Here is a 14,856-nt window from a genome sequence, read left to right as displayed (position 1 = left end):
TCTATTACCGTCATCCAAAGTCTATGAAAAATTATAACGGAATGGAAAACAAATCTTGTCACATCACATGCCTGAAACTAGCATATCTTGAAATGGGAAAGCGCACTAATTGTGCTGTTGTCTTATTTAAGTTCATCATCATTCATCATTCGCTTGCCCTTGTCCCATTAACTTGGGGTCGGCGCAGCATGTCTTTCTCTTCCACACCGCTCTGTCGCCCGTCATCTCATCATTCACTTGCGTTCTTTTCATATCATCTCTCACACAGTCCATCCACCTTTTCCTCGGTTTTCCTTTCCTCGTACATACCTCCCTCCACATTCATTCATAATACCTTTCTCGTCACATGACTTTCATCCCTCCGCATCACAGTCCCATACCACGCTAGGCGATTTGCCCTTACTTTTTCTGTTGTCTTATTTAAGTTATTGCCTAGATACCTAGTCACACTCGAACTTAAAACTTAGCCTAGGGTAAACGACCTTTGCAAATGTAGTTCGGAGGCGGAATCAGGCGGAACGCGGGAAGGCCGACCAGCTGACGCCATACCCCACCGCTGTTACAAGGGCGAAACTTGCTAACTAATATATCTATTATTACTGCTTTACCAATTGGGCTGCGTTATCACCAAACGCTATTAAGTCCAGAGGGTCACCGGGGTACATTCGTTTTGGGCACTCGTGAATTATATGGTGGATAGATTGTATAGGCGCTCCGCAATCACATTCCTAAACATAAAACCTAGACATTCATCACTATATTATAAAATGAAACTGTAATAGAACGACCCATAATAATGCCCTACGAAAAAATAAATTACTTCTTTGTGTTTTCGAAATTATATACTAAAGGCTCTGTAAGCTGTGGAACTCACAAAGCAAAAAACTCAAAAAATTTAATCGAAAAAAAACATATCTAACTAGCGACCCGCCCCAGCTTCGCACGGGTCAACAAATTATACACCTAAACCTTCCTCAAGAATCACTCTATTGATAGGTGAAAACCGCATAAAAATCCGTTCAGTAGTTTTCGAGTTTATCGCGAACATACAAACAGACAAACGCGGCGGAGGACTTTGTTTTACAAGGTGTAGTGATTATCGAACCTGCTCACAAAATTTCACGAGAATCGGTTGAGTAATGCGACATGCAAAAGAAAACAGCCGAAATACGAAAACATGTTTGACCAAGCTGAAACGCTTTCGCTCGGTCAGTCAGCATTTTTCACTGTATACAGGTTGGCTAAAAAATAACTGCATTCCCGTTGCCATAGGGAGGTTTTGGGATTATACTGAGCAACTTTTACTATGGGACCAACCCCGAAATCGCGAAAAAAAATTAAGTTGTTTCATACATTTTGGCTGGTCAATTTTCTATGGGAGGGTAAGTTTTTTTTCGCGATTTCGGGGTTGGTCCCATAGAAAAAGATGCTCAGTATAATCCCAAAACTTCCCTGGCAACGGGAATGCACTTATTTGCTAGATTAGCTTAGTTCAGTATATAAGATAACTTAACAATGCATAATTATACGTATTTATGTTTATCCGATCTGATAATAATACGTAAACAGACAGCTGACGACATACCCCGCCGCTGTTGCGACTTGCAAGGGCGGAACGAATCGCTCTCAATATATTCATTAATTTATACAATATTGGACAGTTAGGTATTTTCTCAAGCTTTTATTTAGTTTAACCTGACCGTTGTCTGTCTGTCTGTGTGTAATCAAATCTTGCAAGTTAAATTTGATCCACTTCCCGGTTTCCGATTGAGCTGAAATTTTTCATGCATGTATAAATCGCATGACAATGCAATATTATGGTACCATCGAGCTGATCTGATGATGGAGACAGGAGTACCCCAAGTAGGCCATAGGAACTATGTGATGAAACAACGCAACCTAATTGTGTTAGGGGTTTTTAGAATAGTCTCGATGAGTATTAGTTGTCTGTCGTAAGAAAAGTACAGTCGGCTATTTAAGCTTGTAAAAATTAAATTTAAGCCAAAAACTTATTATTTCCGCACCTCATGGAACGGGACGTATTATCCATATTTTCCAAAATATGAAGACTTAAAAAAACATATGTACTTTTTGAGTTTTAGACTCAGTGCCTTAGACCTCGGCGGACTTTCTCTGATCAGATCAGGGAAATCCTGAAGAAAGGCCAGGTCAAGAGCACCCTAAACCGGCGAGCGTGTATGAGGAATGTTATGAAAGTGAAGGAAGCGAAAGAGGTATGTCAGGATCGTAGCAAGTGGAAATACATGGTCTCTGCCCACCCCTCCGGGAAATAGAGGTGATTATATGTATGCCGTGGTACAGTATAGGTTAGGTTCGTTAGGTAGCTTCAGAAGCCCGAAGGGCAAACCGCCCAGAAATAGGAGCCCCGCGAAGCGGGGCTCCGTCTAGCTAAGTTGTACACTAAATGTTTTTTTGAAAAGAAACAGTGCGGTGGGACCATGGTAATATTATTGCCTAAGAAATAAAAAGAAAGCGAATAAAACGACTTGGAAAGTATTAATTATGAGAAAAATTTAACCTATTAATGCGTCTGGTGTAAATTAAGAATAGGAAAAAATGCGAATGGAAAAATCATGTTAGGAATTAAATGCGTCTGGTGTAAATTAAGAATAGGAAAATTTGCGAATAGAAATTATGCTACAGGTAAATTATGATTTTGGGAAAATGATCTAACCAGTCATTACAGTTACGGAATTTGACTTCTGTCGCAGTGACAATCAATAAAAATTGGTTGTTTCATACATTTTGGCTGGTCAGATGTTGATGTTTTCTACGGGAGAGACAATTTTGTTTACGATTTCGGAATTGGTCCCATAGTAAAAGTTGCTCAGTATGACCTAAATATTCACATCGAAAAATGTTGCCCGTAATTAAATGTACTAGGTATTTCATATTATTGTCACTAAGCTGTAACTCCATAATTGACGTAGCACTTTAGAAAGAAAGGAAGAAAGAAAATACACTTCGCATGAAACCTTAGCGTGAAACGACAAGAGTAAGACCAAGAAAAGTCTGCAACGATTTTGATAGCACACGCAGTGCAAGTGTTATTTTAACATCAAACTACATTCTATGAAATTATGACGTATAAATAACACTTGCACTGCGTAAGGTATATGCTATGAAAATCGGTTCAGGCTTTTCTTGGTCTACGAGCAATACGAGCATGCATGTTAAAATTGTATTAAAATTTAAAGTGAATAAATAAACTTAAAAAAAAAAATTTAGACTTATAATTATTATTATTCAGAGCCCACTGTGTCCCACTGCTGGGCAAAGGCCTCCCCCCTCCTTCTCCACTCGTCTCTATTTAGTGCAATATCTGGCCAGCCTCTCAAGAAGGAGTCCAAGTTATCCCGCCATCGCCGACGAGGCCTGCCGGCTCCCCGGTTAGACTCGTGGGGCTCCCACTCTGTGGTTACCTTGGCCCACAAGTCGTTCGGCATTCGGCAGACATGACCAGCCCAGTCCCATTTTAACTTCGCTGCTTTCCGAGCTACGTCCATTATTAGAGTTTTATAAACTCTATGGAAAAAACAAAACGAGAACATTCTGTATTCAAAATAAGCAACCTGGCTGAAATACACCGAAAAAACCGGCCAAGTGCGAGTCGGACTCGCGCACCATACCATTACGCAAAAAAACGCAAAAAACGGAAAAAAAACGTTTGTTACATGGGAGCCCCATTTAAATATATATTTTATTTTGTTTTTAGTATTTGTTGTTATAGCGACAACAGAAATACATAATCTATGAAAATTTCAGCTGTCTAGCTATCACGGTTCATGAGATACAGCCTGGTGACAGAAAGACGACGGACGGACAGACGGACAGTGGAGTCTAACCCTAAAAACGAGTGCACAGTGCATTCTCTGGTAGAGTCCGGCTAAGCTAACTCTGCAGGGACAAAGTGTGATAGTGCTACTATAAACATCATAATTTAATAGGAATTCGACGTTTGACATGGCATTCCACACTCTGTCGCTTGCGAAGCCGGTGCAGTTAAGACGAAACAGGAGCTGAGTTTTAAATATTTTAGGTACATATAGTAGTGCGATAAGGACAAGGCGAAAAATCCTGCGTAAAAATCTCAAAAATCGAGGTTTCGTACTCCTCTGTTTCCTCCTCCAAAACTTAACCAATCGTAACCAAATTTGGAAATCTAAATGATTATGAAATTATCTGTGTCGGACCGTTTTGCTTTTTCGGCTAATTGATATCAGTTTTGAATGCCACGCCTCTCATTGCGGCATAGTCAATTAGGCCATTTTGGCCATTTTTGAAGGGCTCTAGCGCCTTAAAAAACAAAAATATCAAAAAAAGCAAAACGGTCCGACACAGATATTGACAATATTAATCTGTGTTGAAAAAATCATTGCTCTAGCCTATTGCAAAAACCACGGAGGAAAACGAGGAGTACGTTTGTATGGAGAAATGACCACTCCCGTTGGCTCTTAACATGGTCTGACTCTTGGTTCTGGTCTTGGGCTTAATTTTAGCAGTATAGTTTGTCAAAGGACTGTCACATATAGACAGAGAGAAACATACTATCTTTGTCTTACACTCAAAATCAATCAAAATCAATCAAAAATATACTTTATTCATGTAGGCCTAGCAACAAGCTCTTATGAATCGTAATTAATCTTAATCTAATGATCAGAGCAATTTATTGATGTTAATATTATTCCATAATAAAATTGGATTATTATACATATCAAATTTAACACTAAGAATTTCACAAAAGGATCGTCAAACATTAAAAAGATTGTATAAAAAAATACTAGTCTAGAATTTCTAGAATAAAATCTAAATGTCACTAGTACTAGCACCCAAAAGAAAAGGATGAGTATAGTTTTTTTGTTCTTATTTACTGACAAATTTGATTTGACCAACTATACTTACCTTTTTTTCTTGCGGTTTTTATGAAAACCACAATCGTTAAAGATTGCAAAAAGACATCCTGGCTGAAATATCGCCCAGAAAAAACAAGTGCATCCTAAAAACCAACATAACTTTGCCGGTGGTGAAAATTCGTACTATATTTCGCGGTACTATTTTCGCTTGACATGTGAGCTGTAGCGCCACTGTCGAAGGTAATGTTGAGTGGTGCTCTAAATGTCAGGGCGCGCGGTGCGACAGTTTTTTATTTGGATAAAAGAGCTTCCTGCTCCACCCATCGGATCAGCACCTTTGTACATACCTTAGCGCAGAGTTGTGGATGTTTAGAGGCGGCAAGGAAAAATAAGTATTTTTATGTGCTCCCATTTTTAAGTTTATTTACGTTATCTGTTGTTTTCGCAATTATTAATTGATATGAAACTGGTTTAATTCAAAATGTTACACTATCACAATTCGACAGTTTCGACACAGAGGTCCCGCAGGACTAGGACAAAAGGGTCTTCTTTCTTCTTTTTTGGTTTACGAATTTTATTAATAAAATCTTCGTGAAATTAATCACTGTTACTGCCAATACGTATAAATAATGACGTTGAAGGGTGTAGTTATAATAACATCAACGAAATTTTGATAATTATTTGGGATAGGGGACTGAATAGAACAAGACTAAAAACACTGTTTTTGTGGGACAAATGAGGCCTAATGGCAATTTTAACAAAATGTTGTATGTAAGAGGTTTAGGAACGCTGCCGCGTATTAGTCTTCCAATTTATGTAATTTATGTTTGTCGCATATTGATATTGTTTTTATTGTAATTTTTAATTTCAATCACTACTTTTACTATTGCTGCTCTGATTCTTTATTTACAATGTCATAACCTTATTAGGTAGCTAAGCTATATCAGCTTGCAATTTTTATTACAATCATAAAACCATTTTGTATTGGCCGATTTCATAAATAAAATTAATTTCTATGTGAGAAAAAACATTATCAATATCAATCACGCATATAATTCCTAATTAGTCATATACAGAACACGGAAACTGATACCTACAATCAGCTCTAGCCCTTCCTATGCCCACAAAAAGATACTTTATCGTAGCAATGATTACTGGCCACTTTCAATACAGCTGTACAGCAACGCTCGTATAAAAGACCCAACGCACCGCTGGACAGCATTCAGTAGCTATCTAGCAGTCTGACAAGAAGTGCAAGATGAGATTTCTGGTAAATGTTCTTCTTAAAAAAAAAAACAAAAGTGATAACGGGTTTCGAAATTTAAAGTTGAACAAAAAACCTGAACGCATCCCTTAAACTTTTTTATCGCTCGTTTTCGAACGCGTTCCAATTTTCCCGCGTAAACTTGAAAAGTGATTTTTTTTAAGTGTTCAAAGTGGCCAGTACACCGTTATCATTTTACGTCAAATGCGGATGAAACCTTGCTACATCGAAAGCTGTTACTGTCGTTTTTGGATGTGATAAAAAACTACATTTAATTGATTTGGCAAGGTTACATGCGTATCAAATTTTTGCATAATATTCAATAGTGTCATAAAAACTGTTTTATTGCATTGTCATGTGAACTATAATAACGTTTCGGAACTGATGTAGTGTTGTTCACGATTTGCATTATGTTAAGTAGTTTATACACATGTCAATCTGTCAATCAAGTTCATTACATTTGTCACATTCCTATTTTAAATTTATTAGAACCGGTCTATTTTAACTTAGACTACTTTTAAAATAATATGAACTTGAGTTTTATACTTCACTAGCTTCGCACGGGTTACACAAAACCTTTACAAATTATATACCTAAACCTTCCTCAAGAATCACTCTATTGATAGGATTGAACCGCATGCAAATCCGTTCAGAAGTTGTTGAGTTTATCGCGAACAAACATACACAGAAACAGACAGACGCGGCGGGGGATTTTGTTTTATAAAGTGTAGTGATCTTATTTCATTGTTACAATAAAAATAATCAATTTACCAAGTTGCATTACAAGTAACTGTATCTACTATCTATACATAAAAAAAATAACGAAATAATTCAAATCACTATTTAAACATAACTCGTTATTTATTTACAATTGTTACAATTAAACAATAACATCGTTATTTCTTCTCGAATAAAAATAAACATTCAAATAAAGAACATATCACTGGCCGTATAAATTGACAGCTGCCATATATTAAATGCATTCGGATTAATTAAATCTGGACCTTAATAGGCGGTAATAAAGATTGTTATGGTCGCGTAATGACAATTGTATGTGAAGGTCGTGCATGCCCGCGACGATGTTCGCATATAAAATGTATCGAACTCGATAATTACGTATTCATACGTGACACATTATTGAAACAGTTGAAATGTTTTGTACAGGTAGTGGAGATATGTCTTTTTGGTATAAAGATGTCTTTTTGTACACAATAGGTGACAAATAGAGCATTTCTTAATACCTATAAGTAGTTCATTTTTTTAGCATTAGAAATCTTGACGTGTCTTTTTATTGAAAAACACTTTTGAAAAATAAAGTCACGGCAAATATGTAACAATTATGAATCACATGCGATTATTTACATTCCTTTGCTTTCACAAGTAATAGTTACTGATTTTTAAAAAGCGTTTTTCAATTAAAAGACAAGTCAAGATCGCGTAGTCTTTTTCTAATGCTATAAAAAAGAAGTATAAATAATCTAAATATATCAAACCACATTAACCGACGGACATATTAACATTATGTAACGTATAGTTGTATAAACGTAGTCTAGTAAAGTCAAATACTTACCAATCACAGAACTATTCAAATGATAGTGCTACGTCGTCGCCATCTGGTAGAGCCGGACAAAGCTAATTCTCAACATATTTTTCACTAACAACATGGGGAAGTGCAAACGTCAAATTCCTATGATAATTAAAAATATGACGTTTATTATGGCACTTTCATACGCTGTCACGTCAAAGTCGGTGCAGAGTTAGTTTTAGACGGACGCTAAAAGATTTATTAACCCGCATATTTTTTAAATTGTATCTTTAAGTAGTTCTCAAAAGCTCCAACTTATTGCACTTGTTGAGTAGGATCTAGAATAGTTAATAAAACGGAAATTTAAATACGAACCTATTCTACGTTACGTTTATAAAGACAAATGCCTTAATCTAAATCACAACTTACGCATTGCAACATGACAACGAATTTACGCGACAATTCCAACTGTCTGTTGCGAAATCGACCACGCCCTAAACTTAGGAATAGAACCAGTACCTAGGTAATAGCCTAGAACAATCGCGAAGTTTAGATTCGGTGGAAAATAATTCTCACTAAGATACCTAATTTGAGGAAAACTATAGGGAACTTACTTGTCAAGGGACAAACAGTATGTAGGTATAAAAAATAACGAACGAAACAGACGAACAGACAAGGGGGAAGGTCCTCAGTTCTGCATACAAATGTATAAAATATTCAAGACTCATAATCAAATAGACATTTGAGCTAATACAAAGCTCGTAGTCCCGAGATACATTGAATCATTGATACGCTCAAAAATTACGCTTATTCTATACGTGTGTATAAGTATAAACTACTTATAGTATTGATAATTATCGTCAAACCAATAGATGACTTGACTAGATCCATAGACCCATAAATCCCTACTAATAGTTTATACTATTATTGTCGCTGAACCAATTTAGATGAAATTTGGTATGGAGATAGTTTAAGGCCCCAGGATGGACATAGGATACTTTTTATCAATCATCATCATCCTACGCAGAGGATTTCGCGGGCAGACACTAATATTTGATAAGCCATTATTATAATTAACCAACCGGTTCGTTTAACTTTGTTTGCATTGCATCAGCCATATTTAACGAAACGGTTAATGCCAAAAATCGTTCCTGTCAAAAAAACGTTATCAACACAAAACCGCGTTACTCAGTTTCGCATACCGCACGTTCAATTGTTCATAACTTTTACATATCGATTAAAATTACTAAAATATACCGCGTTTATGACTTAGTATGTACCTAAACATTAAGAAATTAAAATTTTTGACTTGAAAAATACCACAGGTTATAATTTTACGCATATCTATCTCTGTGATAATTTTTATTAGCTGGATGGATTTCAATTATTGAGATGGTAGCAAGACTAGAAGGGATATGGGTCTTTCAGTTTTTCAAAGTTACTTTGGTGTTACATACATTAATACATACATAATATATGGTATTTGTGCTATCCACATGATCTTTCACCATCTAAACCAGAGCAAACAAATTTAGGCCATTGCCACAGGTTCAAAAGCTGTGCGATGTCGTCACATTCCTTTTCTGTGAAACAATACGTGTTCAAAATAAATCGTTTGCCATTACCTCCTTATTATAAAAGAAGGACATAAAACAATACAACAGAACTATAGAGACCTAAGAAGCATAAAATGCTCAGGATATTCTAGCGTTTGCGCTTAGAGTAATTGGGATTAGAATTGATTTTAAAACGAAATGTATTTCAGTCATTTAGACATTTTAGACCTCAGGCAAAGAAAGTTCATGCTTTTATGAACACGAACAGCGCAATTTCTCTAAAATTGGTTAGAATTAGAACGATTTCAACTTGAGTACAATCGCCATCAGATATATCGGAGCGGCCGAGGTGCTTCAAAATATCTGAACACGCACTCTAGCACATTGACAATAGAGGCGTGTTCTGATATTTGTGAGCGCCTTGGCCGCTCCGATATATCTGATGGGGACTGTACGTGATTATGAGGGGCAACAGGTATGAAAACATTCATGAAGAGTAGAGAATTGCAATAGTGCTAATGTCAAAGAATAAACGTGCCATACATGTACGGACATGTACGAGCACGATAATTAAATAACATGCCTCAAATATCATTCTGATGTCAGGGTACGTTCGAATGTGGTTGGCCGGTCGAAGTATTTACTCGTAGCAGATGGCGCCAGCATAGCTCTGTCAATCCCTAGAATTGTGTCAAATTTTTGTTTTTTTTAAGGGAATTTTATGCTCTGGATGCCAGCCGAAATCTCATAGAAAAAAGGACACGCTATGATGGCGCCATCTATGCAAGCCTTTGACAGTTGCCAAGCCCTTCATCATCATCATCATCATCATTTCAGCCTATATACGTCCCACTGCTGGGCACAGGCCTCCTCTCATGCGCGAGAGGGCTTGGGCTATAGTCCCCACGCTAGCCCAATGCGGATTGGGCCAAGCCCTTAGTAATACATAATATGTATGTTTAATTCTAGAGATAGTTCGAAAAGTGTATAATGTAATACAAGTGTACTAAGTAATTTTAGGATACTGACTACATATGTATTTACAGTATAAAAGTGTCTTGGGTGTAGCTGTAAACTTATACCTAGTGTTTGCCTGAATAAAGAATAAAGAATAGGGTAGGTCCAGATTATAAAAATAATTCAACTGTGACTATAATCATTCCTTTGGGAGCGTTTTAAACAATCGTGGCATTACAACAACCAATAATCAAAGCGCAATGCAAAACGGTTTTGCCACATAACGCAATTCGCCTATTAACTGCTGTAGTAACGTTACTGGATTCTTCGATGAAATTGGGTTATTTTTTGTACGTATTGGACTTCAATTATCATAAATTTGGTTGGAATTTAGGTATTGATGTGTTGATTGGTGTAAAATGGTTTTGATCGAAATTTGATAACGTTTCAACAAAAAGTAATGTACACTGTACAGTAGCCATCAGACATATCCACACCCGGCATTTTGCCACGGCTCATGGGAACCTTGGGTCCGCTTGACAACTAATCCCAAGAATTGACGTAGGCACTAGTTTATACGAAAGAGACTGCCATCTGACCTGCCAACCCAGAGGGGACACTAGCCCTGGGATTAGCCTGGTTTCCTCACGATGTTTTCCTTCACCAGAAAGCTGGTAAATATCAAATGATATTTCGTACATAAGTTGCGAAAAACTCATCGGTTGAAAGTCGCACGCTCTTACCGCTAGGCCACCAGCGCTTCAGAGATAATTTGTGACGTCCCACGGTCAAAGGTACCTTATGGCGGGTATGGAGTTATGCATAACCCAGTAATCTACAATAAATAACCTATCGATAACACAAAAGATCAACCTTCTAGGTTGCGTAGTTACAGAGATATGATTTTTTGAAAATAATGTTGTGAAATGAGCAACTTTACGATAGAGAAGTTTTAAGTTTAGCCGCCTAAAAAACTATGTTCCTGAAGTAAGTTACATAGTTGACTACAAATAATAATGCCTTATATATCTGAGATTAAAAAAATATTGCGACTTGTTCTGTAATGCAAATAGAAACTTTTGATATCGACTGATTTATGTGTATACTAACCAATCTCTTGAAAATAAAGTTTTATTTCATTTTCACGATTGATTGCAATGAGCTCTCAAGATTTAAATTTTATCTATTAGAAAACGACACTGACAGACAGTTTAAGCAAAAAACAATACCGATTTAGAGGTGAAAATGTATTTTCTGACTTTTTCATATAAAATCACAAAATTGAATATTTTTACTTTTAATGTGACACACAATCAATTTTTCTGAGCACATATGAAAGAAATTCTGTCATTCAAATGAAATAAACCCTAAAACCCCAACTAAATACTATATTTAACCCCTTATGCCACTTTAAACTTACATAACAATAACAGTATTTGCTCCATACATTTACGAAAAGGTACCTTATGGAAATAAATCTAATAATACATCACTACAAAATATCAATCATATTATAGTTTATCTTTTATGAATAGAAAATATTAATTTACATTAAACTGCCCCCAATTTAATTAGTTCTTCGTCATAATAATCTTAAAAAAGACCAATAATTTGTATGTAATGAAAAGGTACCTTGTGGTCAAGTTACATGATGAGGCATGATGATGATGGAACAGTTAGGATAAACAAATAATATTTTGGGGTTAAGATGGTATAAATCGTCTATTTCTTATCAATAATATATTTCGGTTGCTATTGAAGATAAGCGGCATTGAGGTTCAATGACCTCAGATATTCCATAAGGTAATGCGTCGGGTATTGGCATTTTTCAGCAAACCAATGGCTGATTTACTGCATGCGACCAAACCAAATGAAGATTATTCTAGTTAAGAAAGACTTGACGAGAGTAACTTTGGTATAATAGCAGTCTACTTGGATTTGTGATGTCGGTCTATGTACGGTTATAATATTTGCGAGGCGCCCCAACCAGAACTGAAATTATCAAATTAGTTTTGCAGAATGCTAATACAGTTCTCTACCAAACTTCTTTTCCCGTATTGACTAGTTTTTTTGGGAATTTTCAATCTTTTTTCCATAAGGTACCTTTTCTACTAAACTCTGAGACGACATTACTAGGCTTATAACTAACTTATAACAAAAATAAAAACAGGTAAACAAACGTTACGCATTAAGGTTTCAGATCACACAATAAAAAAAAATTGAGCATTTTTTCACCTCTTTACAAAACATTTAATATCTCCGAAACTAGAAACCCTCATAAGGTACCTTTTCCCGTGGAACGTCACATTTATCAAATAATAATAAAACACACAGACATACAGGTAAACTGATTAAACGGTCTACTGAGCTAAGGAAGTAGCAATGCAATTCTAGCGTAATAATGAATACATAGGATATTGCGAACGGATGTGATTCGAATGCTTACATATTAATGGACGCGTTTCCGTTTTAGCTGGTAATTAGATTGGTGGCTTGAATTTAGATGAGATTGAGCAAATGGTGTTTATTGTAATGTGACTCTAATTGGTTTAATATTCAATTAAATTTATAAAGTATTCAAATTCATTTTGATTTTACATATTTTACAATTTAGCTCAATTTCAATTTATTTCGTACATATTTTCAAACTTATTTCGTAGCTGCCTTTTCTGCTGACCTGACGAACCAAATTTTAAACAGAGCCTATGGATGGCCATCGCGCGGGTTTATAGGATTCTTATCTATCCCGACTGATATCTTCCCGCCCCTGGCTACGCAAGTTTTGCGCGGCGCACCATATCTTCTGTTCCCTTCTAATTTCCTGAATAAGTCTAACCATCAAGTTTCCTTCCAGATCGCTTTCGCCGCCGTCCTCGGCTACGCTTCGGCCTCGGCCATCCTGCCTTACGGCCTCGGCATCAACGCCGGCGACGCGCAAGCGGCCGCCATTGACGCCACCGTGGCCGCGCAGGACCATGCGCGCGCGGCGGTGGAGGGGAACCTCAGGGCGAACGAGGCCGCCGTGCAGTGGAACACTGAAGCCGTCCGCCAGGCCGCGGAGACCAGTAGGGATATTAATGAGAACGCTTACTGGAATGGCGTCGCCGCTTCCCAGGTTTGTTTATTTTATCATGCTAGACGGGAGGAGACAAATTGCTAAAGTATGTCGGAAAAAGTTGCTAAAAAGCATAGTTGGGAACGAGTTTCCCCAGGGCAAATTATGCTCCGAAACTTGCTAGATTTAGCACATAAGTTGTCATTTTTAAAGCTTAAACTACTAAATGTTTGCACGATAAAAAATTGCTCGTTAAAGGTCCCGAAAAACCAAAAACTTGACCAAACAAGTAAATATATAAATATTGCTGATTTGATCAAACAAAAAACAACTGGCATAATCAAACCTAAGCATCTCAAATACAGTTTTGAATGATTCACGGTTAGTTTCACTAGACTTAGTTATATCGACCGGGATATGGACCGGGGTATGGGATATAAGTCTAACATCTCAATTAATTTCAGAACGTCGTAGCCGCCGCCCAATCGCAAGCGGCCGCCCTGAACGGCATCGCCGCCGCCCGCGCCGGCCTGTGGGGCGCCCCCATCGCGCCCCTCGCCCCCGTCGCCGCCTGGGGCGCCCCCCTCGCTTACGGCGGTCTGGGCATCCATGGCGCCGCTCTGCGCGCGTGGTAAAACCGCTAAACAACTGACGGCGCTAACCAGAGAATAGTCTTCGGATGTTTTGTTTAAACATTCTAAGGGATTTGTCAAGTGGAAGAACTTAATCTCATTTCACATCGCTGTAGGCTACACCATATAGTAGTTTATGTGACTGCTACATAATGAATGACATTAAAATACGAGTGTGGATTTATGAAACGAGCTAAGTGAGTTTTATAAAAGGAACACAAGTGTTTTAATGTCTAATTATGTTTAGGTCTTTGACACGCTCGAAAAATATCAATGCAGTAGCGATATATTCATTTCAATTATGGTGTGTTTATAGCAGAGCTCAAAAGTAAACTCTAATAACAATGTTATAAAGTTCAAATCACTGTAAACTAGACCATCTTCGCAATTTCAGTACTAGTCCCACCTTTACTTAAATCGGACTATGGTCAGTCTATAGTGGACTTTATATCAATGTCTATAAGGTTCGTGTTTCTCTGGTTAGTTATACGTACGAACTGGATCTGATAGGAAACAATGATAGCTCAACGGAAAAACAAACGGTCTCATTTAGTAACTCTCTTTGTAGATACCATAATGCCATCACTGCCAAAGTGTAATAAAATAAATACACATTTTTAAGACGATTCTGACATTTTATTTATCCCATTCCCTCTTAGAGCATTTAATAACTAGAGTGGCCATTAAGAGCTTACCCCTCTGCCGAAAAACTTGCACAATTGTGCAAACTTTTGTATGGACTGACATGGCTATTTGTACGTTACGTAAATCATGTAGAAATAGCAATACGTTTGACGTCCCCTCCCCCGCCAAAATCGGCAGACTGTTTCGTAAAGAAATTGACAGCGCTGACATCTCCAGTTACTAAATGCTCCAAGCATTCCCTTTACCCTTTAGAAGAGTAAGAAAATCTTAGCTCATAGAAAGAAATAAAAAATGCAGAAAAAATTAACAAAACTAAAAAAACCGGTCAAGTGCGAGTCGGAACCGCGC

At 37.2% G+C, this 14,856-nt stretch overlaps 2 protein-coding genes across 2 annotated transcripts in view; one reads left to right on the top strand and one right to left on the bottom strand.

The window, feature by feature from the left end:
* LOC134802850 (WD repeat-containing protein 7) overlaps nt 1-14,856 on the bottom strand; it is a 156,156-nt gene that overhangs the window by 92,990 nt on the left and 48,310 nt on the right. The window lies entirely within an intron of this gene.
* On the top strand, nt 5,995-13,869 carry LOC134802824 (cuticle protein 1-like). The gene is made up of 3 exons (XM_063775552.1): nt 5,995-6,144; nt 13,031-13,291; nt 13,696-13,869. The coding sequence occupies exons 1-3, from the start codon at nt 6,133-6,135 to the stop codon at nt 13,864-13,866; spliced, it is 444 nt and encodes a 147-aa protein (XP_063631622.1). The 5' UTR covers nt 5,995-6,132; the 3' UTR covers nt 13,867-13,869.

Source organism: Cydia splendana, chromosome 25, assembly GCF_910591565.1.
Source record: "Cydia splendana chromosome 25, ilCydSple1.2, whole genome shotgun sequence".
NCBI lineage: Eukaryota > Metazoa > Arthropoda > Insecta > Lepidoptera > Tortricidae > Cydia > Cydia splendana.
The sequence above is the reverse complement of the archived record's forward strand: the minus strand, read 5'-3'. Positions and strand labels throughout refer to the sequence as shown.